Source organism: Sorex fumeus, unplaced genomic scaffold (assembly GCF_029834395.1).
Source record: "Sorex fumeus unplaced genomic scaffold, SorFum_2.1 ptg000003l, whole genome shotgun sequence".
NCBI classification, from domain to species: Eukaryota; Metazoa; Chordata; class Mammalia; order Eulipotyphla; family Soricidae; genus Sorex; species Sorex fumeus.
The window spans coordinates 42406332-42426972 of NW_026606060.1; the positions used below are offsets into that span (position 1 = coordinate 42406332).

The window sequence follows — 20641 nt, forward strand, 5'->3', positions numbered from 1 at the left end:
CTGTATAAATATTTACACAAAACACCATCTCTGACCGGGTATCTACTTTTCTTTTTACACAATGGTTAGTGGGGGAGGTAGATATGTTACAGTTTCCTCACTGTACATCCCGGAGCTATTAAAAAGCACAATGGAGCTGGTGTTATCGTCCTGACCTTTCCGCAGGCCCGGCAGTGATGCCTTCTCCAGGTCAGCGTAAATTCACTTGTGCAGATCATACACATTGTCACTCGGGTATCAGGAATCCAGATGGGAGCCTTTGATCCAAGAGGACTAACTTCCTCTTTATTTTCTGCGTCAGCCTGTAGAAGACGAACAGTCCTGATTTTCTCTGCGCACACTGAGTGGTCCAGCATTCAGCTTTTCATTTGGCTGCAGTGGCTCACAATGCTGATGGTATCATCAAGGATGTGGGATAAAAGAGGGGCTATTATCTGTGCATGTTCTCAGGACATTAAGATTAGCTACACTCTCAATCCTCTGATGCGAAAATGAATTTAGAAGCTGCCCGTGGCCATGCAGGGATGGCTAATTAGTTCCTGCTGTGGACAACATTATCTCTGCTAAGATTTCCACAATGAGGTTTTCAGGACCAGGGAATATATGAAGACACTCATAGGCTATTATCAAATTGAAGGGAGGCCTTAGTAAGAAATTCAGTTTGAGAATTAGACACACACACACACACACACACACACACACACACACACACACACACACCCTCCACTTCTGTGGAACAGATGTTGCTCTTAGACCTCCCTGGGAAAAGTTTCTTTAAGGTAAAAACTGAAGTGCACTGAGGGAGGTAGGGGGTGGGGACAGGAATGGAAAGACAATACCTCATCAAGACTCCGAGTGGGACAGAAGGTGGTTTTTTTCTTGGCATATTCTTCTATTGACCTGGAAATTGCTTCGAGCCATTCATCTCTTTCCGAGGCAGAACTGTTGGGGGCCAAATGAGATTCCATCAGCCAGATGTCAGCCTTTCCCTTTGCCTTTTTCTTCATTCTTTCCCTTCTCCCATGGCAACACATTCCACCTTCCTCCACCAATGCGAGTCAGAGGCAGAAACTGACGTTTCATAGGCACAAATCACCAGGCATTTGAGAGCGCTGAGCATGTTAGCAAATGCCATTTGCTTTTTGTTCCCCTTTCCAAAAGTTTGTGGTTTTGTTTGGTTTAAGGGGCCATTCATACAATTAGTAATTATGGTTATTTATAGAAACAAGGAGTTTCCTGGGATATCATTCTAGAATTTAAAAATATCCCAAGGAATTAAGTTGCAAATCCAAATTACAGCACTGAAATGTTTTTAAGTTGCTAAATATCATTAGACTTTCCTAGAAGAAGGGGCAGTGGGGTCAAGGAGAAACATTATTTTGGCAGTATAAACAGATACTTAAGGAGTGGTTAATAAAGGAAATAGCTTACAATTGTTTTAAGGGACTTCTCTCTCTGTTCAACTCGCCACACATTCTCCTGCTACCCTCCCAGTTTGTCAGCAGCTATTAAAATCACAAGGGAAATGAGCCAAATTTCCACAAAGAGCCTATTCAGAATCAAGGCATTTTTGTTCATTTTTTGGTAACTTTCCAGCAACTGTATCATAACTAGTATCACACAAAATACAGGATGATTATGAGTATATCTGTGCGTATATGTTGTGGTACAGAGGATCAAGCCCAGGTTTCCTGCTGCAAAGCACATATATTGCTTGTTACTTTTGCAACGCACTGGTGGTGCTCAGAGGCTATTCCAGGCAGTGCTGGGGGGACCCATGTGGTGCTGGGGATAGAACCTGGGGCTTCAGTATGTAAAGCATATGCTCCAGCTCTCTGAGCCCCAGCCCTAGCATAGGACACATGAGGTCCTGGGGTTCAAAGCCAGGGTGTCCTCATGCACAATATATACCCTTTTAAGGTGTATACAATATACAGCCTCTTAAGCTCTTTCCTCAGCCATAACATATTTTTTTATACTTCAGAGGGTATAATATGTGTGTGGTATCATATGTGTGTATATACATGGAAACATATACATGTGTATATATATATAGAGAGAGATCAAATTAAATCTATCATAATAATGGGAATGTGATCATGCAAGAAAATGTGTCACTGTTTTGGGGAACTCACCTAGTAAGTCAAGGGCTATTCCCACCTCTGTGCTAGGAGGGTTATTTCTGTGGGGGCTTGTGGGACCCTGTGGTTCCAGGGACAGAACTGCAGGCCTCCTGCATGCAAAACATGTGCAGCAGTCCACTGGGCAATTTCTCCACTCACAGAAAATGTGTCTGCTTTTTACAGGCATACTGAACCATATAGGTATCATATCTGCAATTTGCTTTATTATTATTTTTAATTGTTTAATGAATCACCATGAGATACAGTTATAGACTTACAAACTTTCGTGCTCACATTTCAGTCATACAATGATTGAGTACCCATGCCTCCACCAGTGCCCATTCTCTACCACCAGTGTTCCAGGATCCCTCCCCCAACCCCTCCCACTGCCCCCTGCAATTTGCTTTAAATACATTACAAAAGTGAAAAAAAATTGTATTGTTATTAAATATTATTATTAGTGTATTATTCAATATTATTAAATATTATTATTATTAGTGTATTATTCACCAGCTTTAGGTACATTTGCATTTTCAAGTAATATTAAAATTTTTTTCCATCATAAAAATAGTAGGACTAGATATGTTTATTGTATTCTGATGAATTCAACACACATCAAGAAGCTATTAAAAGTCATTCTCCTGGGGCTGGAGAGATAGTACAGTGAGAAGGTGCTTGCCTTGCCCGTGGCTAGCCCTGGTTTGATCCCTGGCACCACACATGGTCCCCAGGGTCTGCCAGGAGTGATCCTGAGTACAACGAGAGAAGTATGCCCTGAGAACTGCTGGGTATGGCCTCAAAACAAACAAACACATAAAAATAAAGTCATTTTCCTTCCTACAATAATCATTCTCAGAAATCTAACTCCCTAATAAGAGGCGTTAAGTGGCCTTTTGGTATGTAGTATATGGACATATAAACACAGAAATCCAGTTTGCAATTGAAAACTGTCAAGAAACTTCAAAGCCATATATTGCTCAAATGTCATTATATCCCAAGAACAAATTAATAGAGGAAAATCATCTATTTCTTAACATCTTACAAACAGCTGCAGTTACCTCTTACACTTTACCTTGATGGCCACAATGAGCTGTCATTTATTTAACAGTAACTGCATATCGGCCAGCTGTGCTAAATGCTTTGCAAATATCATCAGATCTCAAAGTCAGACCCACCCCCTAAAAGATGTACTGGATGTGCCCCATTTCACCATCACCACTTACAGATAAGGAACAAAGGATTTGAGTGCGCATTATTCACTTTGAATAACTAAATGATGAGTGAGGATCAGGCTCAAATGAATTCCTCACCACTGTGTCCTCTCTTTCCCTTTTGTGTTTTCTGAAGACCTTATTCCCAGGATTCCAAGTGAACACTCAAAATACCATCAGCCCTGCCCATCCCTCTCCACTCTTCCACGGAAGACATGATAGAGAACAGTGAGGCAGAGAAACTAAATTGAGGCTTGGAGCCCTGGGAGCCTGTGCAGTAAGACTCAACTACAAATCCTCTCCCATATGCTCTTCTTCCATTTAATCTTTGCTGGCTCTCCTTTCTGGAGGATTCTGCCAAAGGAGTGTTTCCCAGCTATAGATAACACATTTCTCACAGACCACACACATCTGCCTGCAGCAGCGAGCAGACTGTCTGCTTCTCGGTTTGCAACATGGTAAAAAAATGAATGAACATTTTCCTAGAGTCAAAAAGCAATGAAAGCAACAAAGGAGATGGTTCAAATAGCTGGTGCAATACATGCTTTGCTGCCGGCCATCGGGTTTGATTCCTCCCGCCCAGGGCACCTCAAGCATCACCAGGAGTAGCCTGAGCACTACTAGGTATGCCCCGCTCCCGCCCCCAGACCCTCCCCTCAAATATCAAAGCAATAAACAAAACCCAGCTTAAAGAAGTGTTCTTTTCTTTTTTGGATTTTGAGTCACACTAGGAAGTGTGTGTGGGGGGTGCGGGGGTACATATCCTGATCTATTGCTGAAGAAGGGACTTAAGTCCAGGTACTCAGGGCACCATGAGTGCAGGGATGGAACTTAAGCCTCCTGCACACACAGTATGTGCTCGATTCTTGAGCCATCCTTCCCTACCCAGTGGTGCTCAGGGGTTACTGATGTGCTGTTGGGGGGTGTTCCTTACTCAATGCTCTGGAGACTATGAGGTGCTGAGGATAGAACAGGGCGTCCTGCATCTTCTTTGCCCCGACTCACTTACAGGGTCTTTGTCAACCCCTATGTCCAATGAATCACCTTTAGTTCTCCCAAAACATTCTCCATATAGAGCAACGAGGATGTTCTTTTAAAAAAAATACCAGGCTTGGGGGAGTAATAGCACAGCGAGTAGGGCGTTTGCCTTGCACGCGGCCGACCTGGGTTCAATTCCCAGAATCCCATATGGTTCCCTGAGCACCACCAGGAGTAATTCCTGAGTGCAGAACCAGGAGTAACCCCTGTGCAACGCCAGGTGTGACCGCCTCCCCCCCCAAAAAAGAAAAAAAATACCAGAATTAGGGCTGGAGAAATAGTACGGCAGGCAGGGTGCTTGCCTTGCATGCGGCCAACCTGGGTTTGATCCCCTGCATCCCATATGGTCCCAGCACTATCAGGAGTGATTTCTGAGTGTAGAGCCAAGAGTAATCCTTTAGCATCACTGGGTGAGGCCCTTCCCCCTCGAAATAAAACCCCCAAAACCTAACTGGGTTAGAAGCAGGGTTCAATGGGTTGAGCCCATGCAAAGCAGGTTTTGCATAAAAGAATTGAACCCAGGGTTCAATTCTCAGTACCACATGGTCCTTGAGCACTGCTGGGACAATCCCTAAGCACAGAACTGGCAATAGCCCAACCACTGTTAGGTGCGGCCCCCAAACAACAATAACAGATGTACAAATCAGAGGCTGGAACAATAGGGTGGGGCATTTGCCTTGCATGTAGCCAACCTGGGTTCGATTTCTAGCATCCCATATGGTCCCCTGAGCACCGCCAGGAGTGATACCTGAGTGCAGAGCAAGGTTGTAGCAAAAAAACAAAAAACACAAACCAATAAAAAAATACAAATCAGATCACATCGTTGCCTTTTACAAACCTTGCAGTGCTTTCCTGTGGTTTATAGGTTTAAGACTAAAAATGCACACCGCGGTTCTGCAAAACCGTCTCCCGTGTCCCTCCAAGCTGATTTTGTGTCACTTTCCCTCTTATTCTCTATGTTCACACCACAACTAGGTGCAAACACCACACCAGCAAGTATGTGTTTAAGAAGGCCAGCAACTCCTGGTGAGCACCACAACCCTAAGTCACATGTCTTTACTACGGGGCGGAGTCCAAGAGTGCACATGTGTAAGCACCACAACTAAAGGGGTGCAGGGGGGCTGGAGAGATAGCACAGTGGGTAGGGCATTTGCCTTGCACGCAGTCGACCCAGGTTCGATTCCCAGCATCCCATATGGTCTCCTGAGCACCGCCAGGAGTAACTCCTCAGTGCAGGGCAGGAGTAATCCCTGTGCATTGCCAGGTGTGACCCAGAAAGCAAAATAAATAAATAAATAAAATAAAGGGGTGCAAACCTTGGGGAGCACCAGGTCCACAACCTGATGTGAAAAAGGGGAAAACATCAGAGTCAGGTGTGTGTGCACCCAATCCATCATCAAAATGACCGCTAAATCCACACTAAGGGAATGGGAGAGGGGCTAGAAATTTAAAGAAGAAAAAGGTATAAAAATGCAGGTCACTGAACTACACGCCACAGAGATGCCTCCAGACTCTGCGTCAGGCTGTCTCATCTGGGGCAACCCGGAGGTTGGCGGGCGAGTTCCCCTCCCTACATCAACAGAACCCTGGCAGCCGAAAACCTCCAGAACTCAATCACCGCAATGCTCACAGGCTCGAATGAGCCTCACCCATGAGTGAAACTGCATTCGCGGCCGCATGACATTTCATACTCTACACCACTAATGTACCAAGAATAGCAAACTACATTTGATGTGGTTTAAAGGAGAAGGCAATACAACAATCTCCACACACTTTCCTCTACACAAAATTAGTTATTTTCATTCTGCTTTGGGGGTACTGTTTGGAACTTGGGGTGGAAACATTCAAAATATGTTGATGCAATGGTGGTAGGAAGGTGCAATGGTGGTGGGATTGGTGTTTGACTATTAAATGTACTGAATTATTGTGAACAACTTTATAAAAATAAAATAATTTAAAAACGCACGTCACTGTGAAAGATCTGAAATACTAACTTTAAAGAAAGATTAGTAAAACGATCATTAAAGGTAAAGGCCCTCCCGTTGATCATCGATTTGCTCGAGCGGGCCCAGTAACGTCTCCATTGGAGACTTTGTTGTTACTGTGTCTGGCATATCGAATATGTCACGGGGAGCTTGCCAGGCTCTGCCGTGCAGGCGAGATACTCTTGGTAGCTTGCCGGGCTCTCCGAGAGGGGCGGAGGAATCGAACTCGGGTCGGCCATGTTGGCTGCATGCAAGGCAAACGCCCTACCGCTGTGCTATCGCTCCAGCCCATTATTTTACGTTATTATTCTAGTTTTTCTGTGGTGCTCAGGAATCACTCTTAGTGCTGCTCAGGACCATGTGTGATGCTAGGAATTGAACAGAGCCAGTTGTATGCAAGTTAAGTGCCTTAATCCTTGGACTATATCCCCAGCCCCCAGGAGTACATTTTTATCTTTGTGCTTTTGACACACTATAGCATTAGCACTCAGCCATTTTACTTGCCTGGTTAATCAAGTAAACTCATGACAATGGGGAAGAAAAGAAAGGAAAAGTAAATCTAGTACTTAACAAAATGTAAAGATTCCTGTTGATGTTTTGTTTAGTCATATTGGCAAAGGTTCAGCTACACAAAAAGTCACCTGGTGGGGACTAAAAGAAGAACTGAAAGGGCTAAGTGCTTGCTTGGCACGAAGGAGACCCACTTACCAGTTACCAGACGATAACTGGTATCACATGGGCCCCTGAGCATAACCAGGAGCAATCCCCAAGCACAGCACTAGGGTGGGGGTGGGGGGTGTCCATGAGCACATCCAGGTATGGTCCCACCCCCACTTCTACAGTTACCTGGCAGATAGGATAAAGGAACGCTCCACACTTTCGATCTTGAGTTCATTCTGATATGCTTCTTGAGTGGGTTTTCTGACCTGGAAGGAAGCAGAGCAATCTGAGCAGAAGCACCGGCTGCAAAATCTCATCTCTCCAGCACAGCTCCCCTAGCTCCAGCCACCAGCCACCAAACTTAGCTCTCCAGCACCCTCATCCTCTCTAGGTGCTGATCAGGTTTAAATAATCACGTCAGGCCTGTGCTCTCTCGTCCCTCTCCTGGATTGCTTCCTCCATGCCTCAGTGTGGCTGGGTATGACCTGTCCTGTGAGGCTCTTGACTGTCCCTCCACAAAGATTTCCTCACCTCTCCCTCTTTCCTAGCTTCCACCAATTCCTCCATCATGTCTCACCAAAACGATGTATTCTTTACTGCATGACCCATGCCTTCCAACTTTCTGTATCACTGTAGCACTGTCCTCCCGTTGTTCATCGATTTGCTTGAGCGGGCACCAGTATCGTCTCCACCGTGAGACTTGTTGTTACTGTTTTTGGCATAGCAAATATGCCACGGGGAGCTTGCCAGGCTTTGCCATGTGGGCGGGATACTCTTGGTAGCTTGCTGGGCTCTCCGAGAGGGACAGAGGAATTGAACCAGGGTGGCCGTGTGCAAGACAAATGCCCTACCTCCTGTGCTATCGCTCCAGCCCACAACTTTCTGTACGTGTACATCGTTTCATGTACTATATTACCTTCTCAGCTAGCTGCTAAGGTCAGTAGGGACTAGAGTAGGGGTAGACACAAAGAATTATGCTCAGGAGCGGGGGAGATTGCTCTAAGGGCTGGAGTAAAGCATCATATGCACAAGGCCTTGAGTCCGATCCCTGCTATCCCATGCCCTGGTAGCTCATGTCTACCTCTCTCCCCATCCTCTCTCCCCTCCTCTCCCCTCTGGCTCCCAAAAGGGCTATATCCCCAGGTCCAAGCACTGAAGTACTTGGGCCAGTTAGCAGAGTAAATACTGCTGATGATCTTCCTGTTCCTGATCCCCCACCACTGGAAGCCCTCCCCTTTGGGGGGAAGAAAAAGGAAAAAGCAAAAGAAACAGTCTTTAATCCATTTTATCATTTTCCATCAAACCTACTAGCATACTTTGTTTATGAAAATTTCCAGTAAATATCCCATGAATAAATTCATAAAGGAGTGACCAGATGACCACATGAATAAACAGATGCCTAATGAGTAACATGTGAACAGAGGAAAATTAAGGATGTGAGAAAATAATTATTTTAGGGTTTCTCTCTAAACATACTTGGGAAGGGAAAAAAAAAATTGAACAGATGCACAGACCTTCATTCCTGCCAATGAGAGCATGTTGTTGAGTTTATACATCCCCGACTGTACTGGTGTTGTATACAACAGAGCATCGTTGAACTGAAAGATTTCAGCAGACAAAGGAAGGAAATAAACTTCAGTTACAAAGTACTGATAAGATACAAGGATAAAAGGAAAATGCTACCCCTTTGTTAACAGCTTCCTGAATAGAAGACTTAGGTTCTGCTAATATAATCTAGAACCACCCAGAACACTGCTTTTCAACATTTAAAGGGTTGGGGACGGCGGCGAGTGGGGGGTGAGGCACACCCTGTGGTGTTCAAGTCTTACTTCCAGCTCTGGCTCCCAGCTCAGGGATCACTCCTAGTGGGGCTCGGAGGAATTTATGGGGTGCCAGGGATCAAACCCAGGTTGGCTGTGTTCAAGACAAGTGCCCTACTCGCTGTCCTCTACCTGAGGACCAGAACTTGTCTGATCACCAGTGCAAGGACTGGCAGTAAATAACCACAGTGGTAGATGGTGGTTTACCAGCTGTTTATGCCATCAGACTTCCTGGCACCAGTCCATGAGCCAGAGATTTTATTTTAATATCTTTGGCTTTTTGGGTCATACCGGGCAATGCCCAAGGGTTACTACTGGCTCTGCACTCAGCAATTACTCCTAGCAGTGCTCGGAGGACCATATGGGATGCTGGGAATTGAACCCAGGTTGAATGTGTGTAAAGCAAACGCCCTCCCCTATTGTTCTGGCACAGAACCAAGAATTTTAAACCCAATCTAGAATGTTTTATTAGAATATTTTTATTACTATTTGTTTGCTTGGGGGTCATACTTGGCAGCAGTCAGAGCTTACTCTTGGCTCTGTGTTCAGGGGTCACTCCTGAGGACCATATGCCATGGCAGGCATTCAAATTGGGTGGTCCATATGCAAAGCAAGAGCCTTTACCCCTAACTATCTCTCTGGTCTATAATATTAACATTTTTTAAAAATTTTTATTAGTGAGACACCATGAGGTACAATTGTAGACTTACAAATTTTTGTGCTTGGATTTCAATTATACAATGATCAAATACCCATCCCAAAAATATGGAACGCTTCACAAATTTGCGTGTCATCCCTACGCAGGAGCCATGCTAATCTTCTCTGTATCATTCCAATTTTAGTATATGTGCTGCCGAAGCGAGCACATCTCTAATATTAACATTTTTAAGTAACATTTTTAAGTTGTATTTAGGGGAACATGGCAAGGGGGCAAGATGGGGGAAGAGAACAGGAGAGAAAGTGGTGGGGGAGACTTAACATGCTCAAGAGACACAGGCTTCTCCAGAAAGGAGAGTACCCCACAAAGTAAAGGAAAAAAAGTATACATCCCAAATTTAGATGCAGGAAACTCTAAATGATACATGTCTTATTAGGTTATTAATTAAAAAGCAATTTGCAGAAAACATGCTATTTTTTTCAGTTTTCTGAAAGTTACTGTTTTTTTGGGGGGTAGGGTGGGGGAGGGGTTAACCCATCTGGCAATGCTCAGGGATTCCTTCTGGTTCTGGGCTCAGAAATTATTCCTTAAGAGGTGCTGGGATTGAACCCAAGTCAGCCGCGTGCAAGGCAAGCTCCCTACACACTGTACCAGTACTTTGGCCCCAGAATTATTATTTTCTGCATTCTAAAATCCCACCAATGCATCACAATCTGCCTATCTGATTAAACCAATAATTCTAAATTAAAAATGTAATAAAACACAGGGGATTGCCCTGCCACAGAGACAGGGGGGATGGGGGGATGGGGGTGGGGGGATATTATCCATGGTGGTGGAAAATGGGCACTGGTGGAGGGATGGGTATCTGATCATTGTATAATCGAAACCCAAGCACAAAAAATTGTAAATCTACAACTGTAAAAAAAAAAAATAAAGGGGAAAAAATGTAATAAAACTAAATTTGAAAAGGGAACTAGGGCTGGAACGACACTACAGTGCTTGCCTTGTACACAACCAACCTCTGTGTGATTCCCAGCACCACATATGATACCCCAAGCCCTGCCAGAAGTGATTCCAGCACAGAGTCTGGAAAAAGTCCTGAGCACCACTGGGTGTGGCCCCCCAAAAACCTAAAAACACAAAACCAAAGACAAAAAACTAAAGTAAATAATTCTTTGGTTAGGTATCAGAGAAGACTTTGTTTCCGCTAGTTGAAATGAAAATGAGTAATATAGCCAAAAACTGCTATTTGGGGATGCCAAACTTGCCTGTCATGCCCAAATGCCCCTTCCATTAATCAATTATCCACACCTCCACCGCATCAGAACCACGAGATGACTTACCAAGAAAAACATTCGAGGCTGCATGTCTTTCCGAGAGAGCTTCATCAGAGTTCCTTCTTTGAGAAAAATCTAATTCATTCAAAAAAACATCCATTTATTCCTCCCAACATAAAATGATCGCAATATTCATATATTATCCTTTTTTTTCTCCTTTTCTCCCCCAGAATTTGTGTGTGTGTGTGTGTATGTGTGTGTGTGTGTGTGTGTGTGTTGTGTCAGGGGGTGGGGGGAGGGCGGACAACCTGAGCAGATAGACATCATTAGTATTTGTGTAATTTTTTAAAGCAGTCACGGATTTGTTTCATACCCATAAATAAATAATTTAGGAATTGGACAAGCCAGCTATTTCATAAATCCAATATTGGTCCCAGGGGTATTATGTGGTCTAAAATGAAATTGACCGAGCGTGTACTTGACCCTGAAGCATAGCCAATGTTCTGACAACTGCATTGTGTAATTTTCCTGAATTCATTCCACTCAGCTACTTTTGGATTCTATGAGGCACATCGAAATGCCAATTTTCTTGTCCCTTCATAATCCTCTCCTGCATTAAAGATTTTAACTAGGACTGTCTTTAAAACTGTGGGAGGTCAGCTCATATGACACAATAAAATGATTCCATTTCATCAGATACTCTGTGGGGGCCCCTACCAGTGTCCTAATTGAATTGGGCATCTTGTCACAGTGACTTAAATCATGAATGTCTGGAACGGCTACGACGAACTTAGTTGAGGGAGACTGGGTGAGTGCAGAGTTAAGAATAGTGCATAACTTATGTTCATAAGTGAAATAAAAGAGATAATAATGGATTGCATGAAATGTGCAAAAGGAGATCTAAAGTGCTTACCCGTCCTGGCTGTACTATTTCATGGTGTCCATTCAAACTGTACTGAATTTGCATAAGTTTCTGAAAGTTGTCCTACACAGGGAAAAGACCAAGCATATGAAATTCTGGATTCCTGTATTCATCAATACGTCAGTCACTAAAATCGAGATACATACCCCTTGCTTCATGGTGTCATTGGCGTGGTTGGCTACTTCTATAACAACAGCAAGAGCCCCTAAAACACGCAGAGACAGAAGGGGAGAGTTTAGTCATCACTGTGGAAATGAAGAGTTTGCAACAATTAAGCAATTCCAGATGACAAGCTAGCTGGTTCATAAAACCCATCTCTGGAAGAGCTTCTTTAACTGCCGAATACACAGAAAGGAAGTTTCATCATAAAGATGAAGTTTGATGATGGAAAAAAGTAACATGTATGGTGGGGAGTAATAAGCCAAAGAATGGCTGAAGAGACATTTAAACCATGTTTTTCATTCGATAGTAGAATGTCAGCATTATTTCATGCAAAAAAAATTGTGATTCTGGTGATGCTAACAAGGATATGATAAATTTCACCTGGCAACTAAGACTGGCTACAAAGATCTTGGGAGCGAACTACCCTTGGACAGGAAATCAAAACTAAGAAAAGTGGTTAGTGGTTATTTCAGAGGGTCGGGGCTTAGCTGTCGTCACTTAGTCTGATCCTAGGAGGGAAGAAAAGCCACAAGGAAGCATCCTAGACTATAGGAAATGACAAGCATTCTTTGTGATATTTAGCCTCCTCTGTCTTTTATTCTTTTTATTAACGCTTGTCTTCAGCAAAGTGCTTCTGAATGCTCCAGCCTTGCCATCTTTGTAACCTGACAAAAAGGGAAAAAGTCTTGATTTTATCTCTATTGAGCTATGGATGCTGTGAACCTTAAGAAAGCAGAGCTCCACTGTGGACCACCAGACACATGGAAAGACAATTTCTGCTTATCACAATGATCAGGAAGATTCATGAGTATTTATTCACAAGTATTCACATGCCTTAATTGGGTAAAAGCTCCAGGGATGTCAAACACCCTGTAATATGAACTGGAAATCCACACAATCCTTACCCTGTACAAAAAAAAAAAAAGACAAATTTCCACTGGGAAAAACAGCTAAGTGCCCTCTTGAGCTGGTGTGGCAGAGACAGATGTCATCAATGAAAAGACAACTTAAAAACATTTCCATTTTGGCTGGAGAGATAGTACAGTGGGGAGGGTGCTTGCCTTGCGCACAGCTCGCCTGGGTTTGACCACCAGCACCACATAAGGTACCCTGAGCACTGCCAGGATCGATCTTTGAGCACAGAGCCAGAAGTAAGCCCTAAGAACTGCTAGGGGTGGCCCAAAAACAAAACAAAAAATTCACTTCCAGAAAGGGGTTTAGGTTTTTAGTGTGTCTACTATAACCTACCAGATTTTCTTTCTGGTACCAATAATGGAGGCCACACTATCTTTTTTTTTTTTTTTTTTTTTTTGCATGGTGAGGGATTGGGCCAGCAAAGGTGCTCTGTGGTCCAAATGCAGTGCCAGGAAACTGAACCAGGAAACTGAACCAGGTTTGCTACAGACAAGGCAAAGGCCTGACCTTCTGTACTATCTCTCCAGCTCATGATTTCTACATTCTTTCTTTCTCTTTCCTTTTGGATGTTACGGTTTGCAATACAGATACTGAAAGGTTATTATGTTTGTCTCTTTACTTCCTTTTGGCACTCAGTTCTTGTCCAGAGTGATCATTCCCAACTATCATTGACATAGTGGTCCCTTCTCTATCCTAACTGCGACTTCTATATTCTTTCCACAATATTCTCTTCAACATTATTAAAGAAAAATCATATTACACTGTAGATATTCACAACTACTGCATTCTGTACTCCCTTCAAGGAGGAAATCAAGAGGTTACACATACAGTGCCTGCTCTCTGGCCGCTGAGTTCCTGGTAGATTTAATAAGCCAATGGACTGAAGGGCTGGAGAGATAGTTCGGGGGTTAAGGGCCTTGCCGTGCACAAGGCTGACCTGGTTTGATCTCCAGCACCACATAAGGTCCTCTGAGCTAGGAGTGATCCCTGAGTGCAAAGCCAGGACTAAGCCCTGAGCGCAGCTGGGTATGGCTGCCAAACCAAAAACCTACAGAAAAGGTTAGAAATGAGAAATCTGCTTCTGCTTAGTCACTGTTCTCCAAGTTCTGCTCCATCCTTCCTTCGCCAACTCTAGTCTCCCCAGGTCAGGCCGTTAAGAGTCCCTGTTTTTTGAACACATCTTCTAACCTGAGAGATCTGTTACGCTCCCCCTTCCAGGAGGCTGCCCTGGGGCCCTCTCATCTGCAACTGCTCCCCTTCTCACTGCTCTGCCTCCCGGCAAACAAATGCCTGACTGTTCCCTCCTCGGTCTAATCCACAGCTTGGCTTTAGTGTTTAATTTCCTTTCAACAAGCTCTTTAACCTCTGGCTGTGTTTTTCTTTTATTTATAGGTAAAGGTAAAGGCCCTCCCGTTGATCGTCGATTTGCTCGAGCGGGCCCAGTAACGTCTCCATTGGAGACTTTGTTGTTACTGTGTCTGGCATATCGAATACTCTCGGTAGCTTGCCGGGCTCTCCGAGAGGGGCGGAGGAATCGAACTCGGGTCGGCCATGTTGGCCGCTTGTAAGGCGAACGCCCTACCCGCTGTGCTATCGCTCCAGAACGATAGCACAGTGGTACAGCGTTCGCCTTACACGCGGCCAACATGGCCGACCCAAGTTCGATTCCTCCGCCCCTCTCGGAGAGCCCGGCAAGCTACTGAGAGTATCTCGCCCACACGGCAGAGCCTGGCAAGCTCCCCATGACGTATTCGATATGCCAAACACAGTAACAACAAAGTCTCCAATGGAGACGTTACTGGGCCCGCTCAAGCAAATCGACGATCAACGGGAGGGCCTTTACCTTACCTTTTATTTATAAAAGACAGATAATAACTCACTTTCCTTGGAGATAGGAGTCTTGAGACGGATGTTTTCTGGGGCCCCTATTCTCAGATAGAAGCCTCGGCACAGATGTTTTCTGGGGTCCCTGTTCTCTAAGAGCTGCGAGTTATATCCTCAGGAGACGGACTGTGGCTGGCCAGGCTCATTCTTCCTCCAGCCATCCTCCGCTCCTCTCCAGACCCTTCACCCTAAGCAAAGCTCTTCCTCATCACCTTCACTCCTCCCTTTCCCTCTCCCCTCTCCTTCTCCATCTCCCCCTTCCCCCCTTATCTTCTTCCTCCTCCTCCTTTCCCCTGCCCCTTCTGTTTTGGGGCCACACCTGGCTGTTCTCAAGGTTTACACTTGACTTTGCACTCAAGGGAACACCCCTGATGTGGCTTGGGAACCCTATAGGGTGCTGGGTCAGCCACAATGCAGGGCAAGCACCCTACTGTGTGTTCTCTCTGGCCCATGTATTTTCTCTCTTTCAAATGATCTGTACCATTTAATGCCTCATTATGTTAAAAGGGCTTTATTTTTTTCATCAAGTAGATTATAGGCTCCCTGAAGACAAGAATCAAGACTTACTCCTCATCTGTAGTTTTCCTATTTGATGAGGAGCACACCTGTGGGGTGCTAGGGGCTATTTCTAGCTCTGGGGTTGCTCCCATGGTATTCAGGGGGCCTTGCAGTGCCAGGAGTAAAACCTGGTTTCCTGCTTCAAAGAGGCAGAAGCAGCTTCCACCACGTCCTCCACCCCACCCACCCCCAGAAATAAACAACACAAAGCACCTTTGTATTGTATTTGGGACAAATAAATAGTACAGGGTTAAGGTGCTTGCTTTGCATGCAGCCAACTTGGTTCAGTCCCGGGCACCACACAGTCTTCTGAACACTGCTGGGGTGACCATGAAATTCCCACCAGGGTGGCCCAGATTTCCTCTGGTTCTGCAGGGCTCACAGGATCCTTGGGCTCTTGTAATGAATCCCCAGCCAGGTTAGCCAGCAATTTTCAGATGGCGCCCCTGGGCCCCCTGAGCAATGCTTGGGAAGTCCCCTCAGATACCCCTGCTCCACCCATGCAATTAAAAAAAGGAAAGATTTGTAATAAAATATACTAGAGAAGTGATTTAAAGAATGAACAAAAATTTCTACAAACTGAGGGACCAGAGAGATATAGTACAGCAGGTAAGGCACTTGCTTTGCATGCAGCCAACCTGGGTTCAATCTTCAGCATCCTATATTGTTCCTAGTGATTCCTGAGTGCAGAGCCAGGAGTAAACCCTTCCTACCTCTTCCCCCGCCCCCCCCCAAAAAAAAACTCCAAAAAACAAAATCTAAAAATCTCTACAAAATGGATTAAAAACCTACACTACTTTGTAATCTGAAAATGTAAAGGTTGTACCAAAACATGTGACTGAAATTAATTAAATAAAGGTGGATGTGGTCTTGTTTAATGTGTTTCTAGAATCAACAATATAACTTTGGCATTCAGAAGAGGTGGATAAGGATAAATTGGGGAAATACCACTGTCCTGATAAAGCAGACAAACTGACAGACAGACAGACAGACAGACAAACTGACAGACACACACACACACACACACACCACTGGAAACCCTGTAAATAGCAATGAGCCCTGGTATTTGAATGAACTATTTTCCTTGGGGCAAGAGGTGGAAGGGTAAAAAAGATTAATAAACTAATAATGCCCATTGTCTACAGAGGTTCCACACTTATTTAATCTAATTCCTTTGTAGAAAAAAAGGTCTTAGTACGTGCTCCCCAATTGCACCCAAAGCTACCACCATTCCCTGGATCTGCTCGGCACCCACAGGGGAGCTATCAACCACTGTGAGAAATATGAGGCTCAAATAATTTGTTATTTTAGATCTTTTTTCTGATTGGTCCCTTCACAAATCATGAATTTATTTTATTTGGGGATCACTCCCCATGGTGCTGCGCGAGACTTACCCTGAGCTCATCTATCTACCCTACAATTTAATTTGTCCCCTACATGCTTAACCAGGGGATCTGCACCCAGGATACAAGATATGTTAAAAAAAATACAAGATTTTGTATGTGATGCTGGGGACTGAACTGGGGTCATGTACTCTAGCCTGCTGAACTATATCTCCCTGCCCAGATACTAATTTAAAACCTAAAGTGACCTCACAGGTCAATGTTAAGCCTTGCTATTAAAAGCAATAAACATCTAAGGAAGACAAATTAACAACATGAAGGGAAGGAGAAGCTTCCCCAAGCCATCTAGATCTGCTCTCTCAGGAGACTGGACGGCTGGTCAGGCCTCTCTTGATCCCTTGATCTGGCCTTCCTGGACTCCACTTTGCCTCTTTGTTTCTATTTCAATATTCCCAGACTGGGTTTTTTTTAAGGCTCCTAATGAATACAACAGCTATGCATATAGGTTTTGTTATTATTATAGGTTGACTTCCTAGGTTCAAATAAACAAAAATGTCCAAAATCTAGAAAATCACAAAAGGAATTTACCTTGAGTGTCCCTGTAATCTCCAGAGTCTTCTAACAGATTTTTCAAATAATCTAGAAAAGGTAAAAATTAGAATCTTTAGCATCACAAATTATTAAGGATAAGAAGACCTTTTATTTATTTAATACTTAATACTTCTTGTTGGTAATAAACATGTTGGTTATGAAAATAAATTTAATACAAATCAAATTTGCAATAAATTCCAAAAATATTAGAGGAAGAAAGTACTGAAATCCATTTAAAATCAGGAAAGAAAATAAGTTTTAAAAAAAGCTTTTGAAGGGAATGCGCTGCCACAGAGGCAGGGTGGGATGGGAGGGATGGGGGGTGGGAGGGATACTGGGATCTGTGGTGGTGGGAAATGGGCACTGGTGGAGGGATAGGTATTTGATCATTGTATGGTTGAGACTCGAGCACAAAAATTTTGTAAGTCTGCAACTGTACCTCATGATGTCTCACTAATAATAAATAAATAAATAAATAAATAAATAAAGCTTTTGCGGTCACATGGTCACCTTAGATATATAGGGTTACTTAATACAGAGCATTGTGCCAACCACCTCTGTGTGGCAGAGGTAGGGTTAGAATCCAGGTCTTCTGGTGTCCAATCCAGCAATTTTATGCCAAACCACATGAAATATCTTAATCTCAGTATTAGGTGTGCAACAAAATCCCAAGCAGTAGTAGACTAGATGCCAAAGGAATGCTAAGAAACAAAGAGTAAACCAAAGAGTTCATATATAACCAGAACACCGGAGGAGCCCAAATCCTGGGTAGACCAACTGTCTCATGTGGCGGGAAACTTATTATACCCTCCTCTCGGAAAGAGCATGTGGGATCATCTACCTGGTTGGTGAAATTTCTGGCTGCCATTACCAGGGACTTCCTGTTATCTTCCTGTTAGAGGCCAAGGATGCTACCAAAAATTCTACAAAATGCGCAAAACACAAGAAAGCATGATCTGACCTCTAATGTCAATAGTGCTGGAGGTTGAGAAACCCTGTTCTAGATGAATATAAGCGACGTGGCACATAGTGGTTCTTACAGATGAAAAAATACTGAAAACAAATTCTCTTTCCTGGAATTTAGTCTCCCTCTACATGGGTCCTATAGACATTTTTTTATTTTCTCTCTTGCTACTGCTTAACACAAGGTCTTTGTTCCCATCAATATTTGATTCTGCACAATCCTTAAACACTTTCTATTTCCTCCCTGGCTTTTAACCCTGTCTCTAAGGTTTTCTTCTTCTGGGTCTCTTTGTCTATGCATACACAAATTATACCCATGTATTTGCCGCTCATCTCAAAATTTCCCTCTCCTATAAGTCCTTCCATTAGAAAGAACATATTCTCTGTTATCAAGTCATATATGATATGGCACATTCTTTACACTTATTACTTTAAAAAAATTTTTTGTGAGCCATTGTCAGCTGTGTTCAGAAGGCCATATGGTGTCAGAGATGGAACCTAGGATGCAAAGAAAACACCAAAGTCCTTTGAGCTCTCTCTGACCCTTCTATCATTTTCCTTCTCATTTCTCTCAAAGTTGCACAAAACCCACCCTGAACTCATCTCTCTACCTTACAATTCAACTTGTCCCCTATGTGCTTAACCAGGGGGTCTGCACACAGGATATCAGAAATGTTAAAAAAAATTACAAGATTTTGTCTTAGGTGAAAGGCAATAATAAATACTAAAACTCAATGCAGTAAAGACTGAGAAAATAGAAGGAGGAAAGGCACATTAAAAGATGGGAATGCTTTTTAATCAGGCTGAATTCCACTTGACAATATTATGGAATAGACACATTTTTATCCCATGGATTTTAAGAAGTCATGATCAAAGGGAAACCTCTATGCCCACGTGAGGTTTTCAAACTTAAAGGAGGACACTAACATACACAGCCAATCACTGAAACTGCATGTTTCTGTGATGGCAATCCCAGAACCTGTGTGAGTCTAGACATGCACATTTTAACTATCCGACACTGGCAATAAGCCTTGGGGAGATACTGTGAATGATAGCATTCAGCTCTGTGCAACGTGGCATAAGTTCTAGCTTGTCCTCATTAGCAGTTTCGATCTTAAAACTACCGGCACACCTCATTTTATTGTGTTCTACTTTACTGCCGATGGGATAGATATGAAAAATGAAAGAATTATGCAAAATGATTATAGATTTCTGAAGGCTTAGATGACGCTAGCACCTGGGAGCTAAACAACTTTGAAACCCCAGGCATGTACATTGTTGTGTAGTTTTAGACATAATGCTGCTGCACACAAAACAGGGGCAGTTAGGGGCACACATGAAACAGTAAGGGGCACTTATGCACAACAGTATAAGTGTGTAAGTGCCCCTTACATGCTTTAGGAAACCTACAAGTTCCAATGGTCTCAACTGTGTTACTTGCTTTATTGATGTGATCTGGAAAGAAAGCTGCAATCTTTGACTGAGATAGGCCTATGAATCTAGACACACACCTTGAAGAATGTGCTTTCAATTAAATGGATAAGAAAGTAACAAAACTGAACCAAGTACAATGGTTATAAGTCATACATAGCTGCCTATGGAGATGAGACATTAACCTAATCTCTCTCTGAATCCACTCAGAATACATTCCATGTAGAAGCCATGTTTTGTGACTCCAAATGTTTGACTTTTCTAGGAAAGTGACTGTGTTGGGGAGAAATTTTATTCTTAGTAGATGTTCACAATTAAAGAAGCAACCTCATTAATCACAAGTGCTGGGCTTGGCTTTTTTTTCTTTTCTTTTCTTTTTTTATGGTCACACCCAGAGATGCTTACTCCTGGCTTTGCAGTCAGGAATTACTCCTGGCAGTGCTCAGAGAATCATATGGGATGTCAGGGATTGAACCCGGTTTGGCCATGTGCAAGACAAGTGCCCTCCCTGCTGTACTATTGGTCCGGCCTTAGTGCTGTGCTTGGAACTCAGGGATGTGTCTCTGTGGTATACAAGACTTGAGTTTGATACCCAGTACCACCCACGTGCTCACCTCAACCTGTGTGGCACGGCTGCTGGGAATCGAAGTGCTACAACAACATGTGTGGTTTCAGGTGCACTGGAACCAGGTGTGTGGGGGCTAGTGTGTGACCCTTATGAGCACCACAACTAAAAATATGTGAGCACCAAAAGCACATGTGTGACTGCTGATCACAAAAGAGTAAAAATGGAGCTGGAGCGATAGTACAGCAGTAGGACGGGTTCGATCCCCAGCATCCCATATGGCCGCCCACACACTGCCAGGAGTAATTCCTGAGTTCAGGGACAGGAGTAACCCCTGTACGCTACCAGTTGTGACCCAAAGAGCAAATAAATAAATAAATAAATAGCACTTTAGCACTGTCCTCCCATTGTTCATCGATTTGCTCGAGCGGGCCCAGTAACATCTACATCGTGAGACTTGTTGTTACTGTGTTTGGCATATTGAATATGTCACGGGTAGCTTGCCAGGCTTTGTCGTGTGGGTGAGATACTCTCA

At 43.6% G+C, this 20641-nt stretch overlaps 1 protein-coding gene and 1 non-coding gene across 3 annotated transcripts in view; both read right to left on the bottom strand.

The window, feature by feature from the left end:
* FGD6 (FYVE, RhoGEF and PH domain containing 6) overlaps positions 1–20641 on the bottom strand; it is a 144424-nt gene that overhangs the window by 16086 nt on the left and 107697 nt on the right. For both annotated transcript variants that reach the window (XM_056117935.1, XM_056117934.1), the window contains 8 exons: positions 17145–17195; positions 11841–11899; positions 11686–11757; positions 10839–10907; positions 8532–8615; positions 7204–7283; positions 840–942; positions 156–302 (listed from right to left, as the gene is read on the bottom strand). In XM_056117935.1, the coding sequence (XP_055973910.1) occupies positions 156–302; positions 840–942; positions 7204–7283; positions 8532–8615; positions 10839–10907; positions 11686–11757; positions 11841–11899; positions 17145–17195 (665 nt within the window). The remainder of the gene's footprint in view (positions 1–155; positions 303–839; positions 943–7203; positions 7284–8531; positions 8616–10838; positions 10908–11685; positions 11758–11840; positions 11900–17144; positions 17196–20641) is intronic.
* On the bottom strand, positions 9597–9703 carry LOC130029619 (U6 spliceosomal RNA). Its single transcript, XR_008793380.1, has one exon. It is a non-coding gene; the product is annotated as a U6 spliceosomal RNA (small nuclear RNA).